The sequence below is a fragment of the Balaenoptera borealis genome, assembly GCF_965194805.1.
Source record: "Balaenoptera borealis genome assembly, chromosome: 11".
Taxonomy (NCBI): domain Eukaryota; kingdom Metazoa; phylum Chordata; class Mammalia; order Artiodactyla; family Balaenopteridae; genus Balaenoptera; species Balaenoptera borealis.
Genome location: NC_138868.1, coordinates 13,058,205 through 13,080,033, shown reverse-complemented (window position 1 = coordinate 13,080,033; position 21,829 = coordinate 13,058,205). Strand labels below are relative to the sequence as shown.

Sequence of the window (21,829 nt, the reverse complement as noted above, 5' to 3'; positions counted from 1 at the left end):
AGTCAAAGCAATCTTGAGAAAGAAAAACAGAGCTGGAGGAATCAGGCTCCCTGACTTCAGACTATACTACAAAGCTAGTCATCAAGACAGTATGGTACTGGCACACAAACAGAAATATAGATCAATGGAACAGGGTAGAAAGCACAGAGATAAACCCACACACATATAGCCACCTTATTTTTGATACAGGAGGCAAGAATATACAATGGAGAAAAGACACCCTCTTCAATAAGTGATGCTGGGAAAATTGGACAGTTACATGTAAAGGAATGAAATTAGAACACTCCCTAACACCATACACAAAAATAAACTCAAAATGGATTAAAGACCTAAACGTAAGGCCAGACACTATAAAACTCATAGAGGAAAACATAGGCAGAACACTCTATGACATAAATCACAGCAAGATCCTTTTTGACCCACCTCCTAGAGAAATGGAAATAAAAACAAAAATAAACAAATGGGACCTAATGAAATTTAAAAGCTTTTAAACAGCAAAGGAAACCATAAACAAGATGAAAAGACAACCCTCAGAATGGAGAAAATATTTGCAAACAAAGCAACTGATAAAGGATTAATCTCCAAAATATACAAGCAGCTCATGCAGGTCAATATCAAAAAAACAACAACCCAATCCAAAAATGGGCAGAAGACCTAGATAGACATTTCTCCAAAGAAGATATACAAATTGCCAACAAACACATGAAAGAATGCTCAACATCACTAATCACTAGGGAAATGCAAAGCAAAACTACAATGAGGTATCACCTCACACCGGTCAGAATGGCCATCATCAAAAAATCTACAAGCAATAAATGCTGGAGAGGGTGTGAAGAAAAGGGAACCCTCTTGCACTATTGGTGGGAATGTAAATTGATACAGCTACTATCGGGAACAGTATGGAGGTTCCTTCAAAAACTAAAAATAGAACTACCATATGATCCAGCAATCCCATTATTGGGCATATACCCTGAGAATACCATAATTCAAAAAGAGTCATGTACCACAATGTTGATTACAGCTCTATTTACAATAGCCAGGACATGGAAGCAATCTAAGTGTCCACCGACACATGAATGAATAAAGAAGATGTGGCATATATATACAAGGGTATATTACTCAACCATAAAAAGTAGTGAAATTGAGTTATTTGTAGTGAGGTGGATGGACCTAGAGTCTGCCATACAGAGTGAAATAAGTCAGAAAGAGAAAAACAAATACCGTATGCTAACACATATATATGGAATCTAAAAAAAAAAAAAAAAGGTTCTGACGAACCTAGGGACAGGACAGGAATAAAGACGCAGAAGTAGAGAATGGACTTGAGGACACGTGGACTGGGAAGGGTAAGCTGGGACAAAGTGAGAGAGTGGCATGGACATATATACACTACCAAATGTAAAATAGATAGCTAGTGGGAAGCAGCTGCATAGCACAGGGAGATCAGCTAAGTGCTTTATGACCACCTAGAGGGGTGGGATAGAGAGGGTGGGAGGGAGACGCCAGAGGGAGGGGATATGGGGATATATGTATATGTATAGCTGATTCAGTTTGTTATAAAGCAGAAACTAACACACCATTGTAAATCAATTATACTCCAATAAAGATGTTAAAAAAAAGAAAAAAAGCCCCTTAGCAGGGAAAATATTTCTAATAAATAAATAAAGCAGACTCAGTTTATCAGGAACGTGATACTGACTGGTAATAGAAGACCTGAACTTAGTAACAGAATGAATCTGTGTTCTAGTTGTAATTCTAACAGCATGAGAGAAAATCATATTTTGATCCCTGGTAACACATTTTTCTATTTATAGTTTTCTATTATGAGTTCAATAGGTAAAGCTGTTGCTAGAACTCATACGGTTAAGTTACTGGAGTTACACTGGTTTTTCTGTGTGCCTGTGTTGAGACTTGTCCATCAGTATCACGTGTCAGGTCATTGTTACATCTTCCATGTGAAGCCTTATGCTAGTTAAACTGGCACAGGAACTCCATTTTTCCTTCTCTTTCTCTAAATCATGAATGGGAAACTTATACAAACTCCGCTGTCTTCTCTTTTTTTTATGATTTGTGTAGATAGATAGAATATACAGCAGGTCAAAGAAAGAGCTATATTGGAACTCAAGCCATGCTAGTCCTAACATACTCCAGTGATATGATGTTACCATTACACTAAGCAGCCTTGCAGAAGAAAAATTTGCAGTTAAGATACACATAAATGTCCTTTCACCTCCAAAATATTTTCTTTAATTGAACTTGTGTCCAGGTTATAAAACACTGATTCTTTATTTTACCATCTGGGTTTTATTAACAAGAAAAAAAATTACTTGTTATGTCCAACAAATTATTTCTTCTTTTCGCAGACACAGTTAGACTTCGATTCCTTGCGCTTCCCAAATTTATTGATCTAAAATATAGACAGGATGTAGTTTATAATCTCAGTGTGTGAGCAATGCACCTCTGTACTAATAGAATGAAGATTTTGATTTTGATTTAACAGTACCATGAATATTGCATCCCAGGCCTACCCAAATCCTGACCTCTATAGACTTCAAGTTCCATGAGAGCACAGCTCAGGTATCTTTCTTGAGATGTCTAACGCTTAATACAGTGCCTTGCATAAAATACATGTTTGTTATTTTAAGCCACCAATTCTTTGTAACTTGTTACAGTAGCAATAGGAAACTAATACTCTATATAGTAAAGTCTCTACCATCTCTTTCTATTCACTCTCTCCTTCCTTACTTTACTTCATAGTACTCACCCTCTTCAACTATGGAATATCAGTAGGTGTTTATTTCATATATTTCCAAATAACATGTAAGCACCTTGATAGCATGACATTCTTCTTGTTCACTGCTTCATCTCTAGCAAATATAACATTTCTTGGCACAGAGTAGTAAGTAATATATATGTACTAAATGTATGAAAGTATACACAATTGGATTAATTTATTGATATTGAACCACAAATATTATTGAATTAGTATTATATCATGCCAGAAAACAAGTGGAACTGATTGGAACCATACATTTTTGAAAGCAATACATATCTGACCGATACAGTTTTGGTCCTTCACACTCACACCTTGCCTCTTTACATTAAGTTTTTGGGTGTGTTGTTTTCATGCTGATAAGACCCAAAGATGTGAAGGTAAATACAAAGGTGTGATAGGAAAGGATTCTCAAGTTAAACTGCACTGCTATTTTTTGATTGGCTTTAATACTAAATAGTAGATCAAAAGATGTCTCTACTTCTTCCTCCTGACTCAACTCTTCTGGAAGGCACAGCCATTGGTTGCCCAAGTGGGGAATGTGAGCATATGGTGAGGCAAAAAAAGTTCTGATATTTGAGATTTGTAAAGGAAGGGAGTTGAATATTGTGAAAGTGTCATGAGTTAACTGGGTATGAAAAAATAGGAATAAGTTAGCCACAGATAAGGAAATCATTTCTAAGATTGCCTTAGTTTGTAGCCCAAGTAAGCAGAGAACTTATATGTGTCAGAGACTGAGTCAGGAGTTTGGTATGAGGCATATTTGGCTTAGAATGTCAGTTCTACCTATTAATAGTTTCATGATCTAAGAGAGTTTCCTTATTGCAATGTTGATGATGTGGAAACTGAGAAGGAAGGAATAAAATAATCTCTAGTTGCAAAACTTTGAGTCACTATAAATGAATTGTCTGGTACACACATGGTCCACTGCTGAAATCCACTGCTCCCTGCTATTATGGACACCAGATCATGGAGAAATCATATATGTATATATTTGCTTTTCATCTGAGTGATACCATCATATTCTGCAACTAAAGAGCTATACAAACCTGAATGCATGGCAGGTTGGAATCATACACGTGTGAAGGAATTCCTTCTGGTAGGTTTAACTGAAAATCCTAATTTGCAGATCCCTCTCTTTTTGCTGTTTACCCTTATTTATTTTATCACTCTGGTAGGTAAGTGTGGGATGATCATATTGATCTGGCTAAATGCCCAGCTTCATACTCCAATGTACTTCTTCCTTAGCAACCTCTCTTTTTGTGATGTCTGCTATTCTACTGTCTTTGCACATAAAATGCTGGTTGACTTCTTTTCAAAACACAAGTCCAGCACATTTTCTGGCTGTGTTCTACAAAGTTTCTTTTTTGCAGTGTATGCAACCACAGAAGGTATCATCCTGTCTATGATGGCTTATGAATGCTGTGTAGCAATAGTCAACCCCTTGCTGTATACAGCCATTATGACCCAAAGGGACTGTATTCAGATGGTTTTGTATGTTACTTGGCGGGGCTCATTAACTCCCTGACACACACGATAGGTTTGCTCAAACTAGACTTCTGTGGTCCTAACATTGTGAATCATTATTTCTGTGATATTCCCCCTCTTCTGAGGCTCTCTTGTTCAGATGCCCATAACAATGAAATGCTGCTTTTGATATTCTCTGGGGTCCTTGCAATGTTCACTTTTATTATCATCATGGTCTCTTACATTCACATCATCATTGCCATCCAGAGAATCCGCTCAGCTGAGGGGAGGCTCAAAGCCTTCTCCACTTGTGCCTCCCATCTGACTGCTGTGACTTTACTCTATGGGTCTGTGACCTTTAGTTACATCCAGCCAAGCTCTCAGTATTCCTTGGAACAGGAGAAAGTCTCTAATGTGTTTTACACGTTGCTGATCCCCATGCTAAACCCACTGATTTATAGTCTGAGGAATAAGGATGTGAAAGACGCAGCAAAATGGTCAGTATGGCAGAAGAGAACCTCCACTTGACTCAATCTTGTCTATGGCTTTGCAAACCTAACATTAATCTGAAAATAGATAGACTTTCTTTAAAATTGTATCACAGATACAATCACAAACACAACCATAATCAAGACTCTCTCATGCAATTTGAGACACAAGTGTTGAGTACAAGAAGACTGTAAATCACTCTATTTCACCACTTTTTTTTTTTTTTGTGACTTAATAGCTTCATTCTTGAAAAACTGATATCTTTTTTCTAACAAATCCTCATGATAAACTCTGAAAGAGCTCACCATAGATTTCAAAGAATCTGACATTGAGTCAAATCAAAAGAATACTCCAACAGTAGGCATTTATCAAATGCATTGCTATGCCAGAGAAAAACTGAAATGTTTCTTTGGCATGATTTTCTTAGATCATACCATTATTTTTTGTTCTAAAAATGCCATCACTCAAGTAAAAATATATTCTTCAATTTTTCATTTAAATTGCATATCTTAATAGTATCTTAGAAAAATGGCTTAGAAAAATGTCTATTATAAACTCTCATTAGTTATAATTTGTTCATTCAACACATTTTTATTGAGTTATGTTTATTGTACTCTGTGTGATCCAAACCTAAAGAGATTTAAGGTATGGAGCTATAGCTGTTAGAAGATTGGCAATGGAGGAATATGGTAAGTGGGAAGGACTATTAAAATATACGAAAATATACGAATTTAGTTCTAGCATGGATTTCTAAAGCAAAAGCAGTAGAAATCCATCCTGGCAAGTTATTTAAGGCCATATGTATGTAGGCCCTTTAATACTAGTATAACATGTTTTAGACTCTCTCAATCATTAATAAATAAAACTATCAATGAAATGCAAATAGCATGCTTTAAGAAATTTCCCAGGATATTACTGTTATCAACATTTTGGAAAGTCAAAGAACAAATTAGGGAAAAGTTATCCTGATATGGGTAAGAAGTGTTGCAGGTGAGCAATACAGAGAAGGGGACAAATTCAAGAGACACTTCATGAAAATCATCCACAAGACTTGAGAAATGATTAGCGTTTCTTTTCCTTTTTCTTTTCTTTCTTTCTTTCTTTTTTAGAGAAAAGGCTTTACATGACTGGGAGGTTTTGAACCTGTGTTACTAGTCAGATAAATTGGTTAAGAGAAAAAAATATAGATGTAAGATCTGCACGTCATTAGAATTTCTAAAGGAAGTCTTTCTGTGAAGAGAGTATAGTCAAGAACAATGCCAAAGAGGTGAGAGTTTTCCTAGAATGTTTAAGAAATAACAAAAGATCAGAACTGGAACAAAGACAGAAAGAAGAAGTGAAGCAAGAGATGTCACCAGAGAGGAAAAGAGACCCAGATTATGTCTGTTATATGTACAGGCTTTGAATCTGAGTGAAGAAAAAGGCACAGTGGGGAGTCAGAAAAGTGACATGATCCAACTTACAACTGAACAAGCTCATTCTGGCTGAAGTATAAAGAATAAATAGACCATACCATTGCAGAAGTCCAGGAACGAAGATGCACAACAATTTAGCGAAGAGTTGATGGTGTGTTAGACCAGCGTTGACATGGTGAAAATTGTGAGAAAAACTAATACAAGGTGTTGTGCAGATGTTAGACCTGGCAAGATGGTGAGGGAAAGAGAGGAGTCAAAGATGACTCCAAGACTGTTTTAACAGGCAAGTAAACAAAATACAGTAACACATCCAAAAACCTACAATGTATATATTTTTTCAAGCACATACAATATTTTCCAATTTGAACATATTATGGGGCCAAGAAAAAGTCTGAATACACATCAAAGGATAGTGTATACTAGTTCCATAACAGTGAGCAAGATACTTAAATTTGCTAAACACAATTTGTTTACTTGTAAAGAGAGAATAAACATACCACTTCTAAGTTTTATAGATAGATAGGTAGATGAATTAGATAGATGATAGATAGATAGATAGCTATACAAATATAAATATAGATACAGATATGCATCTGTTAAGAGCAGAAATTCTACAAGAGAGAAACAATATGAAAAGTTGTATAATTCAGTCAAGTTCAAGAATCTCTGACTTTAAATGAGTCAAAATATTGCAAAAAACAATTATGTGATACAGCACACTGAACAGAGCTTGTAGAGTATTATGGGGAGATGACTATGTCACCTAATGTTAGATTTCAAAACTTGAGAAAGCATGAATATGTACTGGATATTATAAAATAATATCATATAATTATAATGTATAAACAAATACATGTATAAATTTATTTTTAATTTATAAAAATATACTTTTTTTTAAAGAAAGGGTTTATGTGAGTGGGAGATTTTGTATGTGTCACTAGTAAGATAAATTAGTTAAGAGGAAAGAAATAGGTATAAGATCTGCATGCCATTAGAATTTTATGTCTATATATAGATGAGATGAGAGAGAAGTTGAGAGAGGGATAAAACAAATGTAGCAATTGCAATTGGTATTTAGAGCAAAGTGATACATGAACGATTGTTTATTCTTGCACATTTGTATTTTTCCTGAATCTCTTCTGTAAGCTTGACATGTTTCAAAAAAAAAAGTTGAGGTAAACATAGGGAAAAGTGCTTACAAGATGAGAGACCACTTTTACTTCTGGATGGATGGTTGTGGTTAAAAAAGCATTTATGCAAAAATAACAAGAAAAGCAAGATAAGATACAAATGTTATCTGTTGATAAAAGTGAGTAGCTGTTAAGGAAAAGAGAACTGAAGTGGTTTAGAATTTAGGGAGGTGTAAACTTAGAGAAGTGAGCTGATTTTTGTCTTACTGATGCACAGCACACTGGAAAATGCAGTCTTGGGGTGCATGGCGGGTTCTGCAAGTGTTCAGAGGAACCAGTGGAGTTTTCAGCAGATGCTTTGCAGGTTTCACTACACGTGGTTGTATTTCCTCTCACAGCATTAGATGTATTCTGGACGTGAGCTGGCCCAGAGACCAAATAAGTAAATAAACAGATAGAGGGACAGACAGACAATAGATGATAGATAGATAGATAGATAGATAGATAGATAGATAGATAGATAGATAGATAGATAGATAAATGATTGGTATAAAGACTGACCTAAGTGCAGAACTTCTGAAAAGCAGAGAGGAACTTTTGGCAGTGTCCCAAATAATACAAATATTAAAGATTGCAATCCATCAAAGGGAGGGCTACAGATTCAGATTCTGAACCTGTGTCCTGTGACTACTCTGGGGAAAGAGAAAACTGGAGCTTTACACAGTCTTGTGGTCTGGCAAGACGAACTGGGCTATCTGGGAGCTTAACCACACAGCTGTTTTTCCCCACAGGAAATGGGATGGGAAGCGGGTAGAAGGGTCTAAGAAGCTGGTTCTGGGCCACAGAGGCAGACTGACATCTTTTGCACTCTTGTGGTGCTCAGAAGACACCACGTCCTGCTAGAGGGAAGAGCCAGCGGCAAAGGTAGTGCAGGCCTCCTCCTCAAAATGTTTGCCAGATTTTGATCATGATTTTAGTCAGGCACAGAAGGGCTAGAATTTTCTTTCTGAAGCACAAGGAGATTCAGACTCTGGAGACTCAGACTGAGCTGGAAAGACAAAGTGAAATCTTTCTCAGTCTCTAGGTGCTTGGTTGATAACATCCCACCGGAGGCAAGAAGCATGCATCAAACACAAGGCCAGTAGCCCCCTCAGGATCTTTGCTGGAATTTGAAGATGTGCAGGGCAGGAGGCTAATTTCACACCTTCATAATGTTAAAACTAGATTTTCTGCAGTGTTTGAGGGCTGGAGAGAGAGAGAGAGAAAGAGAGGGGCCCACCTCCTAATCAATATCTTGGGAATTCTATACCCCAGAATAGGGACAAACTGGAAGGAAAATGAGTTCTGACTCCAAACCAGTCCAGCCCCAGCCCAATTAATAATTGAATTAACAAAGTGAAACCCTTCCGTGTAGAAAGTAATGTTGTCTCTAGTTTCTATGAACCTTTTATTCTTAGGCAATAAGCCAGAAAGTAAGAAAAAGAGTGAAAAAAAGCACAGAATAAAAGCAGGACCATAGGACACCTAAATGTTGGAGATAGAAAAGGACTTCAAAAAATACTATGATTAACATATTAGAGAAAATAGAGAAAAAGTTAGAAAAAAATGTTTATGATGAAATATTTCAAGAGAGAAATAAATTTAAACGGAAACATTCTATTCTCAGCGTCTATGAAGTGGCTATTTTAGATACCTCTTATAAGGGGAAACATGCAGTATTTGTCCTTTGGAGACTGTCTCATTTCACTAGGTAGAGTGGCTTTCAGTTTAATCCATGTTATTATCCATGTTATGCAAATGGCAGGTTTTGTCTCTTTTCTAACTCTGAATAATACACCATTTTATGAATATAATTACATTTTCTTCATACATTCTTTAATGATGATGGGCATTGGGTTGTTTTCATATTTGGCTTTTGTGAATAAGGCTGCAATGGACATGGGATAGCAGGTATCTCTCTGGGGGCAGGGGGAAATGGGGAACTGTTGTTCAATGGGCATAAAGTTTCACTTATGGGAGATGAAAAAATTCTAGACATCTGTAGTATAACATACAGCTTATAGTTAACAATACTCTTTTGTGTACTTGAAATTTTGTTAAGAGGTTAGATCTTACATTAAGAGTTCCTACAACAATAAGAAAAAAGTCAAACAAAACAAAACAAAGAGACAGGAGGAAACTTTTAGAGATGTTGGATATGTCTATTACCTAGATTGTGGTGATGGTTTCATGGATGTAGGCATATGTTCAGATTCATCAAAATCTGTGTATTCAATATGTGCATTGTTTTATATATCAATTATACATCATTCAAATTGTTTAAAAGAAAAGAGAAACAAATGGCATTGTAAAATGAAAAAAAACCCACAAAAGCTGAAAATAAAAGCTCAAAGGAAGGACTTAACACGTATTAGAGAAAGCATAAGATATTGGGTTGGCCAAAAAGTGCCTTCGGTTTTTAAGTAAAAATAAAAGACACATTTTTCATTTTCACCAAGAACTTTATTGAACAGCGTATTCACCCTTTTGTTCCACTACCTTCTGCCATTTTTCAGGCAACTTATAATTCCATCTTCCCAAAACTTTTTATCTTTTTGAGCAAAGAACTGTTCCAGTTGCCTTTTACAGTCTTCCAGGGAATTGAAATTTTTTCCATTAAGAGAGCTTTGTAAAGATCGAAATAAATGGAAATCTGAAGGTACAATGTCTGGTGAATACGGTGGATGAATCAGAACTTCCCAGCCAAGCTGCAACAGTTTTTGCCTTGTCATCAAAGAAACACACGGTCTTGCATTATCGTGATGGAAAATTTTGCATTTTCTCTTGACTAATTCTGGACACTTTTCTTCGAGTGCTGCTTTCAGTTGGTCTAGTTGGGAGCAGTACTTGCTGGAATTAATCATTTGATTTTCTGGAAGGACCTCATAATAGAGGACTCCCTTCCAATCCCACCATATACACAACATCACCTTCTTTGGATGAAGACTGGCCTTTGGTGTGGTTGGTGGTGAACTTAAATAGGAAGGAAAAATGATCCTAAATTTGTATTTAGCTAATAACTTGCTTCAAAATACTTACAAGAAAGGTAGTGAAAGTGAGATAAGAAAGTGAGATAAGAAAAGAAAGTGAGATAAGATTATGTAGAGGAAAAATTTAAAAAGAAAGGAAATTTTAGCTCTCTACCTGACTAAAGTGTATGGGTTGCCACAAAATCTGAATTCATTGTAACTTCGTAGCTTTACAACTTGTCTCTGCTACAAATTTTAAAACACGTGAGTCAAGCATTTAATTCAAGAATTTATTTTCAATGATCAAAACAAGCCTATAGAAATCAGGAGAAAGACAATGATATTTTTAAATACACAGAATTTCAACCAAAAAGCAATATACTGAAGCTTGTTGACACATCAAAGAATGGTAGAATTTTTAATGTTTTCAGATAGCCACCAAAGTGATATCACTTCATGCAGATCTTTAACTTGATGAATTTACAAACATTTCATGTCCAAGGCATTGCAATATGAGAGTCTCGATTTTCCCCATGTACCAAAAACACATTCATCTTAGATTCCAATGACAAGGGAATAATCAAAGGTTAAACTTGCAAGTGTATACTGAAAGCTGCAAAAAAGTACATAGGAAATGACAGAAATATTGCTTATGTATATAACATATGCATATACATACATAACTATCAATCTAGATGAACACACACAAAGCTGTTGTTAACTGTTAGGGCGTTTCTATTTCCTTAAATTTTCAGTATTTTTCAAATTTAATCCAATATTAACATATGCCATTCTAAATCCAAAATTGTGAAGTGCTGAGTTTTTCCTTAGCTGTTTGTGTGTTTGTCCTTTAAATCAGCCAAAAGTAATTTATAAAACACAAGTGAATATTCTGTAAGAAAAGACATTGTGCATTAATAGTCAGGAGTGCGAATGTTCTAATGATAATGGCCAGCATTTATTAGTACTTCCTTAAATGGTTTACATCTATATCTGGTTTAATCTTTACAGTAACTCCATGGGCCTGGACTTATTATTTATTTTGTGCAGTTGAGGAAACTGGAGGCTTAAAATTTCAGTGATTTTAAAGGGTTATACAGCTAAAAGGGTAGCAGATCTGGAATCTACATCCTGGAGTGTTTGTTTCCAAAGTAAGTGCTTATGATCATCCTGCTATACTGCTTCTCCACAAAATGAATGCGATAATTTCTAAACGTGTTATCATTGTTCCCCAAAGGGAACTCTTTTCCCTCATAAAATTCTCTGAAGTGGATTATGCATTGGAATGTGTATGATATAGTTTAAAAGGTGACAACTATATTTTTCATTTTGCAAATCAGTTGCCCTTAAATCCACATATATCTAGACCATAGACTGAACATGTTTCATGGTTTCCAAATACAATGCGGACTTCTAAAAGCATATTCTTAGAAATGCCCAAGATCATATTTGGTCAAGCAAAGAATGGTTCAACAGAAGAAAGAAAGAAAAGAAAGAAAGAAAGAAAGAAAGAAAAGAAGGAAGGAAGAAAGAAGGAAAATGAAGAAACCAGGAAAGAAAGAAAGAAAGAAAAAGGAAGAAAGAAAGGAAGGAAAGAAGAAAGGAAGAAAGAAAAAGAAAGAAAGAAAGAAAAAGAAAGAAAGGAAGGAAGGAAGGAAGAAAGAAAGAAAAAGAAAGAAAGAAAAAGGATTCAACTGTTTCTGTAAAGAGACCAAAGAAATACACTACAGGGAAGAAAAAAAGAAAAAAGATGAACTTAAACTTTAGCATCACTGTTATTTTAATTGCCTGGAGCCCCTTCTCTTTGGCATAACTCTAATGAGAGCATTTTTTACTTCTTTGTTTCTAAGACTATAAACGAGTGGATTCAGCATGGGGATGACAATAGTATAAAAAACAGAAGCCACTTGATCTTTTCCCAAGGAGTAGGACTTACTTGGTTTTAAATAAGTAAAAATCAGAGTGCTATAAAAGATGGTAACTCCCAGCAGATGGGAGGCACAAGTAGAGAAGGCTTTTCGCTTCCCTGAAGTGGAAGTAATTTTCAGGATAGTAGATAGGATGCACACATAGGACACAGATATTGTGAGAAGAGATACCATCAGGGTGGAGCCAGCGAAAACGGATATCATGATTTCAGTGTCATGTGTGTCAGTGCAGGACAGAGCTAAAATTGGGGGTGCATCACAGAAAAAGTGATAGATTATGTTCGAGTTGCAGAAGTGCAATCTGCTCATGCAAAGCACATTGACAAAGGCGTCCATAAAGCCAATCAAATAGGAACCAAAGACTAGGGAGCAGCAGCGTCTTGTGGACATAACCACTGGGTAATGCAGAGGATTGCAGATGGCTACGTAGCGATCATAGGCCATTGAGGAGAGAAGAAAACATTCAGTGGCACCCAAGAAGATAAAGCAATTCATCTGGGTGAAGCAGTTCAGGTATGAAATATACTTGGTGGAAGTCAGTAAGTTTTGTAAGGTTTTAGGGGTGATGACGGTTGAGTAACTGAGGTCAAGAAATGACAGGTGACTGAGGAAAAAATACATGGGGGTGTGAAGCTGGAGATCCAGGTGGATTATCAACATCATCCCTGCATTCAGCAACACAGTGATCAGGTATATCAGGAGAAATAGCGTAAAGAGGACCAGCTGGATCTCTTCAGAATCTGTCAGTCCCATGAGGATGAAGTCAGACACATGTGTGCTATTCCTTCTACCCATAGTGTTCAAATGCTCTAAACTGTTGAGAAATCAAATTTAACACTGAGCAGGAATTACGTCAAAAAGATTTTTGTTTCTGTGACTGACACGACATATTTATATTAGCTTAATGTTTCCAGGAAGTGCGGATAATGAGGGCTGTACAGTGTATGAAGAGAAAAATCTTAATTTGATTGCCAAATATAGAAACAGGTATAAATTGACATTTGGATATGATATAATAAAAGTTAATATATTAAATAATTAGAATAAGCCTGACACTGTTCTAAATGCTTCCCGTTATTAGTACATTTAATCCCCATGAGATTATTAGACCATACGTAGTACTGTTAGCCACAATTTTTTTTTTTTTAATTATTATTTATTTATTTATTTATTTATTTGGCTGTGTTGGGTCTTCGTTTCTGTGCGAGGGCTTTCTCTAGTTGCGGCAAGCGGGGGCCACTCTTCATCGCGGTGCGCGGGCCTCTCACTATCGCGGCCTCTCTTGTTGCGGAGCACAGGCTCCAGACGCGCAGGCTCAGTAATCGTGGCTCACGGGCCCAGCCGCTCCGCGGCACGTGGGATCTTCCCAGACCAGGGCTCGAACCCGTGTCCCCTGCATTGGCAGGCAGATTCTCAACCACTGCGCCACCAGGGAAGCCCCACAATTTTTTTTAGATGAGAAAAAGGGCACAGAAAATTTAGGTAACTTATTCAGAGCTATTAAATATTGGCTCTGTAATTCTACCAATTTAGATTGACTCCATAGGGCATGTTCATATTACTATGTTCCTATTTGTAATTAATTTCAGCAAACCTGAGGAAAAAAATGATAGATATACAAAAACAATGATAGAAGAAGAGCTTTAATGCACCATGTACTGTTCTTTTAAATCAATATGATTTAATACTAATGAAAAAGAAATTTCAACCTTAGTGGACTTCAGTAGGGTGTATTAAAATTATAGACCATATATTAGTATTAACTTCCAAAGTTATGATGTTTTCCAAACTTGGCCATTCAAAATTAAATTTCTTCTAAAATTATATTGCTAAAACATGCACATTGATTGCAGGCCCTGATTACATCAACTCTATATTTCAGGTTTCACAAATCCTGGCATTACTTAGGGCACGGTCTAAATGATATCTATATGCATATTCTTCTGATAATATCTCCGTTTTATCTGATCTTAACTAAAATCTTTTAATTTTGAGAATAACACTTACCGGGAGCCAAAGTTGGTGAAAAAACTCTTTCTTCCAATATTATTTGTTTAGAAGTATGTCAACCTCAAATTTTGCTCACAAATAAAATATGAAGACGATTTATGTAACATAATATTCTGTAGCATAATATATTTTTCTTTGAAATAAGTTCTTTTTAAATTTTAGTGCGCTCATTTTGTTTTATTCTGAGGGAAAAATAAATCGACATAGAAATTTTCTTCAGCTCCTGATCAACTGTAAAATTTGCCAGGAAGTTATGTCTAAAAAGAGTTTCAGGGATCTTCTGGGTACATATGTAAGCAGAGCAGAGTATGGTTTGCCTTTCACCCTGATAATTTGAGAACCTCATATATTGGGGATTGATAATAACGCAACATTTGGTCATCCCTGTGGACCAGTTTCCAAGGAGGATTGCTTACATGTCTCCAAGGAAAAAAGTTCAGGGACTAAATGCAGCTATGCTAGGTTTTGAGAAGCTAGTTCTCTTTTCCCTTAGAAGCCACAGAATGAAGAGCCTAATTGTTTGGCCTTCCTTTGTGATGCTCTAAATTGATGCCTGGGGTGGTAGAGAAACTATTTCTAGAGAAATACTTAATTAGTCTATGATTGAAACCATCAGGGATGGAATGACGCATTTTTCACAATGAAACTTTTATATTTAAATGTATGACACTATTATAGGGTAAATATGTTCATTAGAAAGAAAATTAAAATATAACAAAATTCAAAGAATGATTCAAAAGCAATTCAAAACTGTTGTAACATTTAAATGAATTTCTCCAAATTTTTTTGTTCATAGAATGTTTATTTGTATGCCTCTAGGTTTGCATAATTATTATCACACAGTATATTCAGTATCCATTCTCATTTTGTAACTATAATTTCATAATGTAATATGACCAATGTTATACTATCCTTCTATAAAACCCATAATTTCATGTATTGCACATTGACTGATACCCCATAACCAACTTCCCTCTAGGAGTGTTCATCAGATCTTAAGTATTTTATCGAGGCTTGTTTATCCAAGATGAGGAACCAAAGGAAGTCTTTAAAAACGGATTAACTTCGAATCACATTAAAATATTCTTGTGACTCTTTCATTAATTCATGATCATGAAACCAATTTTCATGTAGATTTAAAAGTGACTCTTACAGGAAAGTCTGCTCATACTCCAGAATTTCAGGAGATAATTTGTTGGTGTGGATAATGGAGCTACTTTTGTATGTATTGTATGAACTTTGGAAGGGCAATTTGACTCATCAAAACGAAGTGCTGCTAAAACAGATGTGAAATAAAAGTCATGTTTTATGGCAAGAAAAGAAAAATTTAAACAAAAAAGTTTTTCTCTGGCCTTTGGCCTCATCTGTCCCCTTTACTCTGCATTATGTATCCGCATGATGCATTGACAAAACCTCCCCCATCAGCAGAAATACCTGCTCAACCATAAAGAGCAACGTTATCCCAGCATCAGCAAGACAACTCCTTAAAATATAACAGTCCTTCTTGATTTTATACGGGGCCACGATGACCATGACACATTACTTGCTTTGATCTGGGTTGTGTGCCTGCCAATAATAGGTCATTTCATGTTCAGCCCTCTGTCTCCAAAATTTAAATAACTGTCCTTTGACCTCTAATGGGCAGGACAGTTCTTGGAGCTTGATGAGGAGTTGTTCCCAGGTTATAATCCTCAACCTGGATTGAATACAATTTTCCGTTTCCTTCCTAGAGCAACCAGTCAATTTTTCATTGACACAGGCTTATTTGCAGATTAAAAAGCCCGCACAGACCTAGTTGACAATAGGTAACCTTGGGAGTTAAGCCAAATGAGAGACTAATGGTAATTTTCAACGTACATGGCCCTCAAAAACCATGGTGACTGGAAAATTACCAGGAACAAGTTTTTCATGCTTAATATTTTCTAACATTGAAACTCATTTTGTTCATGTTTTGTGTTATTTATGATTTCAGGCTATTCTTATACCATTTACTGTGTCATAGCAGAAACCAAAGCCTGATCAGAGATTTTTAAAATCTCTCTTGATTTAATGATGATATAGTTTCATTCCCTAATTCATTACACTTATAACTATGCTATATATATATATATATATATATATATATATATATATAGTTTTCTTTTTCTTTTTTCTTTATTCTAGAATGATGGAAAGTACAAGAGGGATAAATATGAAGAGCATATTGAAAAATGTACAGGGAAATTTAATTATATGGGACATTTAATCATAACTGAACAAATAAAATATATTTCTACCTCTTATGCTTAAAAAGAAATGTGTGGCACAGTTTTCCTCTTAGAGACTAGCAAGGAAACATTAAAACATAAAAATAAAAATTAGATACATAATTATTCATACTAAATAAATATAATGTATTGAATTTATCTACAGAAGAATACATATTCAATGCAAATGAAAATAAAAATAATACATACAATTAGAACCAGGGTAAATATAAATAAGATTCAACAGCCATGATGTTTCACACAATTATAAAAATTTGAGCATTGTAGTTATAATGCATGAATGAAAATTACAGGTAGAAAAAGAAAGAAAGGGATGTATAATCAGTTTAATAATTCTCGGGCTTCCCTGGTGGCGCAGTGGTTGAGAGTCTGCCTGCTAATGCAGGGGACACGGGTTCGAGCCCTGGTCTGGGAAGATCCCACATGCCGCGGAGCAACTAGGCCCGTGAGCCACAATTACTGAGCCTGCGCGTCTGGAGCCTGTGCTCTGCAACAAGAGAGGCCACGATAGTGAGAGGCCCGCGCACAGCCATGAAGAGTGGTCCCCGCTTGCCGCAACTGGAGAAAGCCCTCGCACAGAAACGAAGACCCAGCACAGCCAAAAATAAATAAATAAATACATAAAATTAAAAAAAAAAAAAAAAAAAATAATAATAATAATAATTCTCAATCATGATGATGAAAAAATGAGAGCAACCAACCAGAATCAGACACTGTGCTTAGAAGGAAAAAAATTCTCATGTAGGCTTAATTAAAGGAATGAGTGATGAGATAAAGCAGTAGACTCAATGTGTCCCTAAAATAATGCATACTGTTTCGTAAGCTGTCACTTAAAATAATTCACAGTGTAAAATATTCCATTGTAAAATGAAGTTTGAAGGAGTCAGAGACCAGGAATATAGATCAGAGAAGAAAATTAAAAATTTAAAATGAAATACATACATATGCATACACAGATCACTTTGCATAAATCATCTTCAGCTACTGCCAAGACTGGAGACTGATTATCTTCATAGGAAATTTGTTTGTGATGTACAATATATGAGAAGGCTTAACTAGCTGACTCCAAAGAATCAAAATCATATAAACAAAGTATCAATCTGTGTACACTCATTTCTATATCCTAACCATGAAGGAAAAAAATCATTTGAAAAGAAATCTGTTAATCACTAAGCCTTTTTTTATATATAAATAATAGATGTTTTTGAGAGAATTTCAGAAATAGAATTTTCAACTAAACTAATGCTTTTTGAGTGCTAATATGCATAGGACTGTCCAAATACCAAAGAAAGATATAAACTTGAGTAAGTTAGAATCCTTGACCTTAATGAATTCATCATTGTGCTTTCACAAGCAAAGAAAAAGCAAAGAAAACATTTACTTACGTATTGCATATGTAATACATTTGCTACATGCTGTGGAGAGCAAAAATATTACTAAACAATCTCTTCTCTCAAAAAGCGTACAATCTTGTTGGAGAGAAACACTAAAAACACACATTTTCTTTTAAAAACACCTCATTAAATTAATCTTCAATTCCTTTCAATAAATATTTAAAGATGATTGCCCCACTCCTTTGGTTACTACTAAACGATTCATGCACAGTAAAAGCAGTACTGAGGGTTACATTTTTTCCAGGGGTCATTTTGTAACAATGTCTGGGAGAGTTCATTAAAAAGGTTTATGTTAAAGTCTCTTTTCAAGGAAAAATAAAACAAAAGCACAGTTCCTCCTCTTAATACTATAGAATTAACAAAGTTCTTCTGCCTGATTTGGAGAAATGAGAATCTCTCTCTATATATGTCTCCATAATGCCTCAAGAGTTACCCTACATCTGGTACTTCATTCATCTGCGTGCACGCACACACACACACACACACACACACACCTTTAAAAGTTTATCAAGTCTTTGAACTTAAGGAGGCACATTATGGTGATTAAGAAATTAAACTGATGTTTTGATGGATTTGGAACTCCACTTCATAAACACATCATATTTCTGCATAATCAAACATCATCTTTTGCAGATAAATGATCAAATTTTTAATTATTATGGCAAAATAAATCCACATTAGCAAGAGATTTCTCTATATTACCCAATGTCTCTTGTCATCACTAGTTATCACTGAAATAATGTCAACAACTTGTCCCTCCAACCCTTGACTTACATTTGCTTTTGTTAATTCTGCACTCTTTCCTTTGCTCTCAGGCTATCATTTCTTGTTAATAATATTTAAAACTCTTTTTATCTGCTAATTTTCTACTATCAATTTGTTGACGGCTGAGAAAACAAAACATCAAACCATATGAAAAATCAATTTAATAACTGTTTAACATATTTTAGTGTGATAACATGCTCACTCAAGAATGTTCTGGGAGGGATTTAGTCTGCGTTCAGAGGCTTTCTTTACTAATTCATGCATGTCTATGTCTGAATTATTTATGTACTGAAATGAAATCCTTACACGGTGATTCAGTATTCCATATAAACAAATAAAATGATAATTCATCTCCTGTGTGTCAAGACTTTAAGTTATTATTTAGTTTGTGTTATGCCTTTGGGGTTACTCTACTATTTTCCTAATTGTTGGAGAAACTGAATGCTTGAAACCATCCAGGTTTGCTTTAATTGCAACATGCAGAGATTTGTCATGGAAATAGTTTTCTGTGTATGACTCTCAGGAGAGCATTTTTTACGTCTTTGTTCCTCAAACTATAGATGAATGGATTCAGCGTTCAATGACAATGGTAGAAAATACAGATGTCACCTGTGCCTGGGTCCAGGATGGTGTGTTATCCGGCTGCAAATATGTGAAAATCAGGGACACAGAGAAGATGGTCACCCCCATAAGATGGGATGCACAGGTGGAAAAGGCTTTCTGTCTGCCTGCTGCAGACTGGAGCTTCAGGATGGCTGAGATGATGGCAATGTAGGTGACTATGATGAGGAAGAGAGAACTAAGCAGGGTGAACCCGGCTAAAACAAAGATCGCCATTTCTGTGCTGAATGCATGCACGCAGGATAGCGCCAAAAGAGCTGTGGTGTCACAGAAAAAGTGACTGATGCTGGCATCACAGAATGCCAAACTGCTGATCACACAGATGGATATCAGAAAATTGGTGAAGCCTATTGTATATGGCATGACTCCCAGCCAGTTGCACACTTTCTGAGACATGACCACTGAAACCAATAAGGGTTTGCAGATAGCTTCATAGCAGTCATTGGTTGATCCCAGAAGAAAATACTCACTACACACCAAGCCCACAAAAAAGGACATTTGAACAAAGCAGCCAACAAAAAAGATGGTTTTCTGATTTGACTGGAAATTTACCAGTGCTTTGGTTGTTACAGTAGAGGAATAAAATATGTCAATTAATGCTAAATTACTAAGGAAAAAGTACATAGATGTGTGAAGTTGAGAGTCAATTCAGATTAACATAATTAGTCCAATGTTCCCCAAAACAGTGAAGAGATAAAGAGAAACATCCAGAAAAGGCTGAATTGTAGTTCAGGGTGATTTGCAAATCCAGAGAGGATGAAGAAAATCACCTCCGTGAAATTGTTCCCCACCATCTCTATCAACTCAGACCTTTGACTTCCCTGCTGAAAAATGGTAACAAAAGTTAGAGAGGATCCAAGTCCAAAGACCTGATAATCAGCATTGACCTAGACTCCCGTAATGAGAGAGTAACAGATGCGAAGCAAATATTTAATGACTTCAAGTTAACAATTTATATATGATTTTCATTTTTTTAAAAATAGAACTGACAAGTGCTAATACAAAAATTCCAAGTTCACAGTCGTGAGGAATTGGTTGCACTCTAAAAGACATCTATCTGGAATGATTTTTGAAGAGATTCCTCTGGAGATATACCATCCTCTACCCTAGTCTATCACTGGGACCCAAATCATATACTTAAAAGCTTACCTGCTGTAATTTAATTATATGGTATTCTTAGAAAATATAAAGGTTGTTCTATAATTTGGAAATTTAATAATACCTATGTGTAGCAGTCTTAAATTTCAACACTTAACAGTTAATTAACAGGGTCATTTTAGAATCTTAATAAGATATTAGGTGGACATATCTAATAGTTCCTTGGACTCAGTAAATCATTGCTAAATTTTGAAATACATATATATAAAACATAATAAAACAATATATAAAAATATATATTTTACAAAATGGTATATATAAATATATACATATATTTACACATAATATATAAAAATAATATCCATATAAATATATATATATATAAAAGGAAACATCCTGCTTATTTTACATGTTAATGGTAGAATTCCCTATACTTTTTCTTCTATCACATATCCTTTCTTTCTATTGGTGAGCTATGACCAAACGAAGAACTTAATCTATGACGTAGCCAGATTGTTTCGTGTGTGTGGTCAGGACCATCTTTGTTTCCAACATGAAGCACATGGTTTTCTATGGCCTCAGGCAATAACTAATTCATTGCCAAACAGTAGTTTTCAAGTCAATGATAAAAAGCCTACAAAAGGTAAAATGATTTGTTATATTTAAAACAAAAAAATTAAAATACAACATGATTTCACTAGAAATTAGAGAATTTATTTGCCTAGTTATATTGACATAAATACATGATAAATAACTAAAACCGAAACTGGTTTGATATTAATGCAAGTTTGTTTCAGACATTTAGCACTCTGCTTGAGTAACCCAAAGGGACCTGACCTTATAAAAAGTATGCTTAAACCTTTAGTATCTCTCATGTTCATGGTGTTCCTATTTTATTTACCCATTTGTTCCTTTAACTAACATTTAGTCGGTGAAGGCATTTTGTCTTCCTGTCATTAAAGGCACTTTCCTTAAAGCTTACTGGAAGGTGTAGGCATGTAAAAATAAAAACTGTCTCACTGTGAGAAACACACACACAGACACACAATAATGAAAAGAGGATGATAAAATTAGACTTACCAGGGATTTAGTCATCAGAAGGAAACCCCCTTCTCTTTCAGCACTCTTATACCTGTTTTCAGGTTTACAATCAGACGACAAGAAGAGAAAACATTGTGTAATATTTGCAAAATTCACCATAAATTTTTTGGCATATAACTATATTTCCCTTGACTACAAATCTGAACTCCATGAATTCCCAACATGATGACTTGGATCTGTTGTTGTTTTTGCTGCTGCTGTGGTTGTTAGCACTGAGCTCTATTTCCTATATAATGGACCCTTAATGATATTAGGAAGTTGATAGAAAACATGTTGGTGGTTTTGATGACAGTTCTAGATAATATGTATATTACCTTACATTGACAGGATAAAAATAAGAGCCAAATTAGCAAAGTAAGTGCT

The 21,829-nt window shown here is 35.4% G+C and overlaps 3 protein-coding genes across 3 annotated transcripts; 1 reads left to right on the top strand and 2 right to left on the bottom strand.

Moving 5' to 3' along the window:
• The first annotated feature begins 283 nt into the window (after positions 1-283).
• Positions 284-7,782, top strand: LOC309605406 (olfactory receptor 5J3-like). The gene is given in 2 exon segments (XM_082341256.1): positions 284-4,266; positions 4,269-7,782. Coding segments are annotated over 2 exon segments (936 nt in total). The 5' UTR covers positions 284-3,830; the 3' UTR covers positions 4,769-7,782.
• Positions 7,783-11,937: 4,155 nt separating this feature from the next.
• Positions 11,938-16,330, bottom strand: LOC309605399 (olfactory receptor 8H1-like). Its single transcript, XM_082341248.1, has 2 exons — positions 14,218-16,330; positions 11,938-13,024 (listed from the first exon to the last, which is right to left on the bottom strand). The coding sequence occupies exon 2, from the start codon at positions 13,003-13,005 to the stop codon at positions 12,058-12,060; it is 948 nt and encodes a 315-aa protein (XP_082197374.1). The 5' UTR covers positions 13,006-13,024; positions 14,218-16,330; the 3' UTR covers positions 11,938-12,057.
• Positions 16,331-16,821: 491 nt separating this feature from the next.
• LOC309605427 (olfactory receptor 8I2-like) lies at positions 16,822-21,460 on the bottom strand. The gene is given in 4 exon segments (XM_082341293.1): positions 16,822-19,915; positions 19,919-19,965; positions 19,968-20,999; positions 21,446-21,460. Coding segments are annotated over 3 exon segments (840 nt in total). The 5' UTR covers positions 20,062-20,999; positions 21,446-21,460; the 3' UTR covers positions 16,822-19,216.
• Positions 21,461-21,829: the final 369 nt, after the last annotated feature.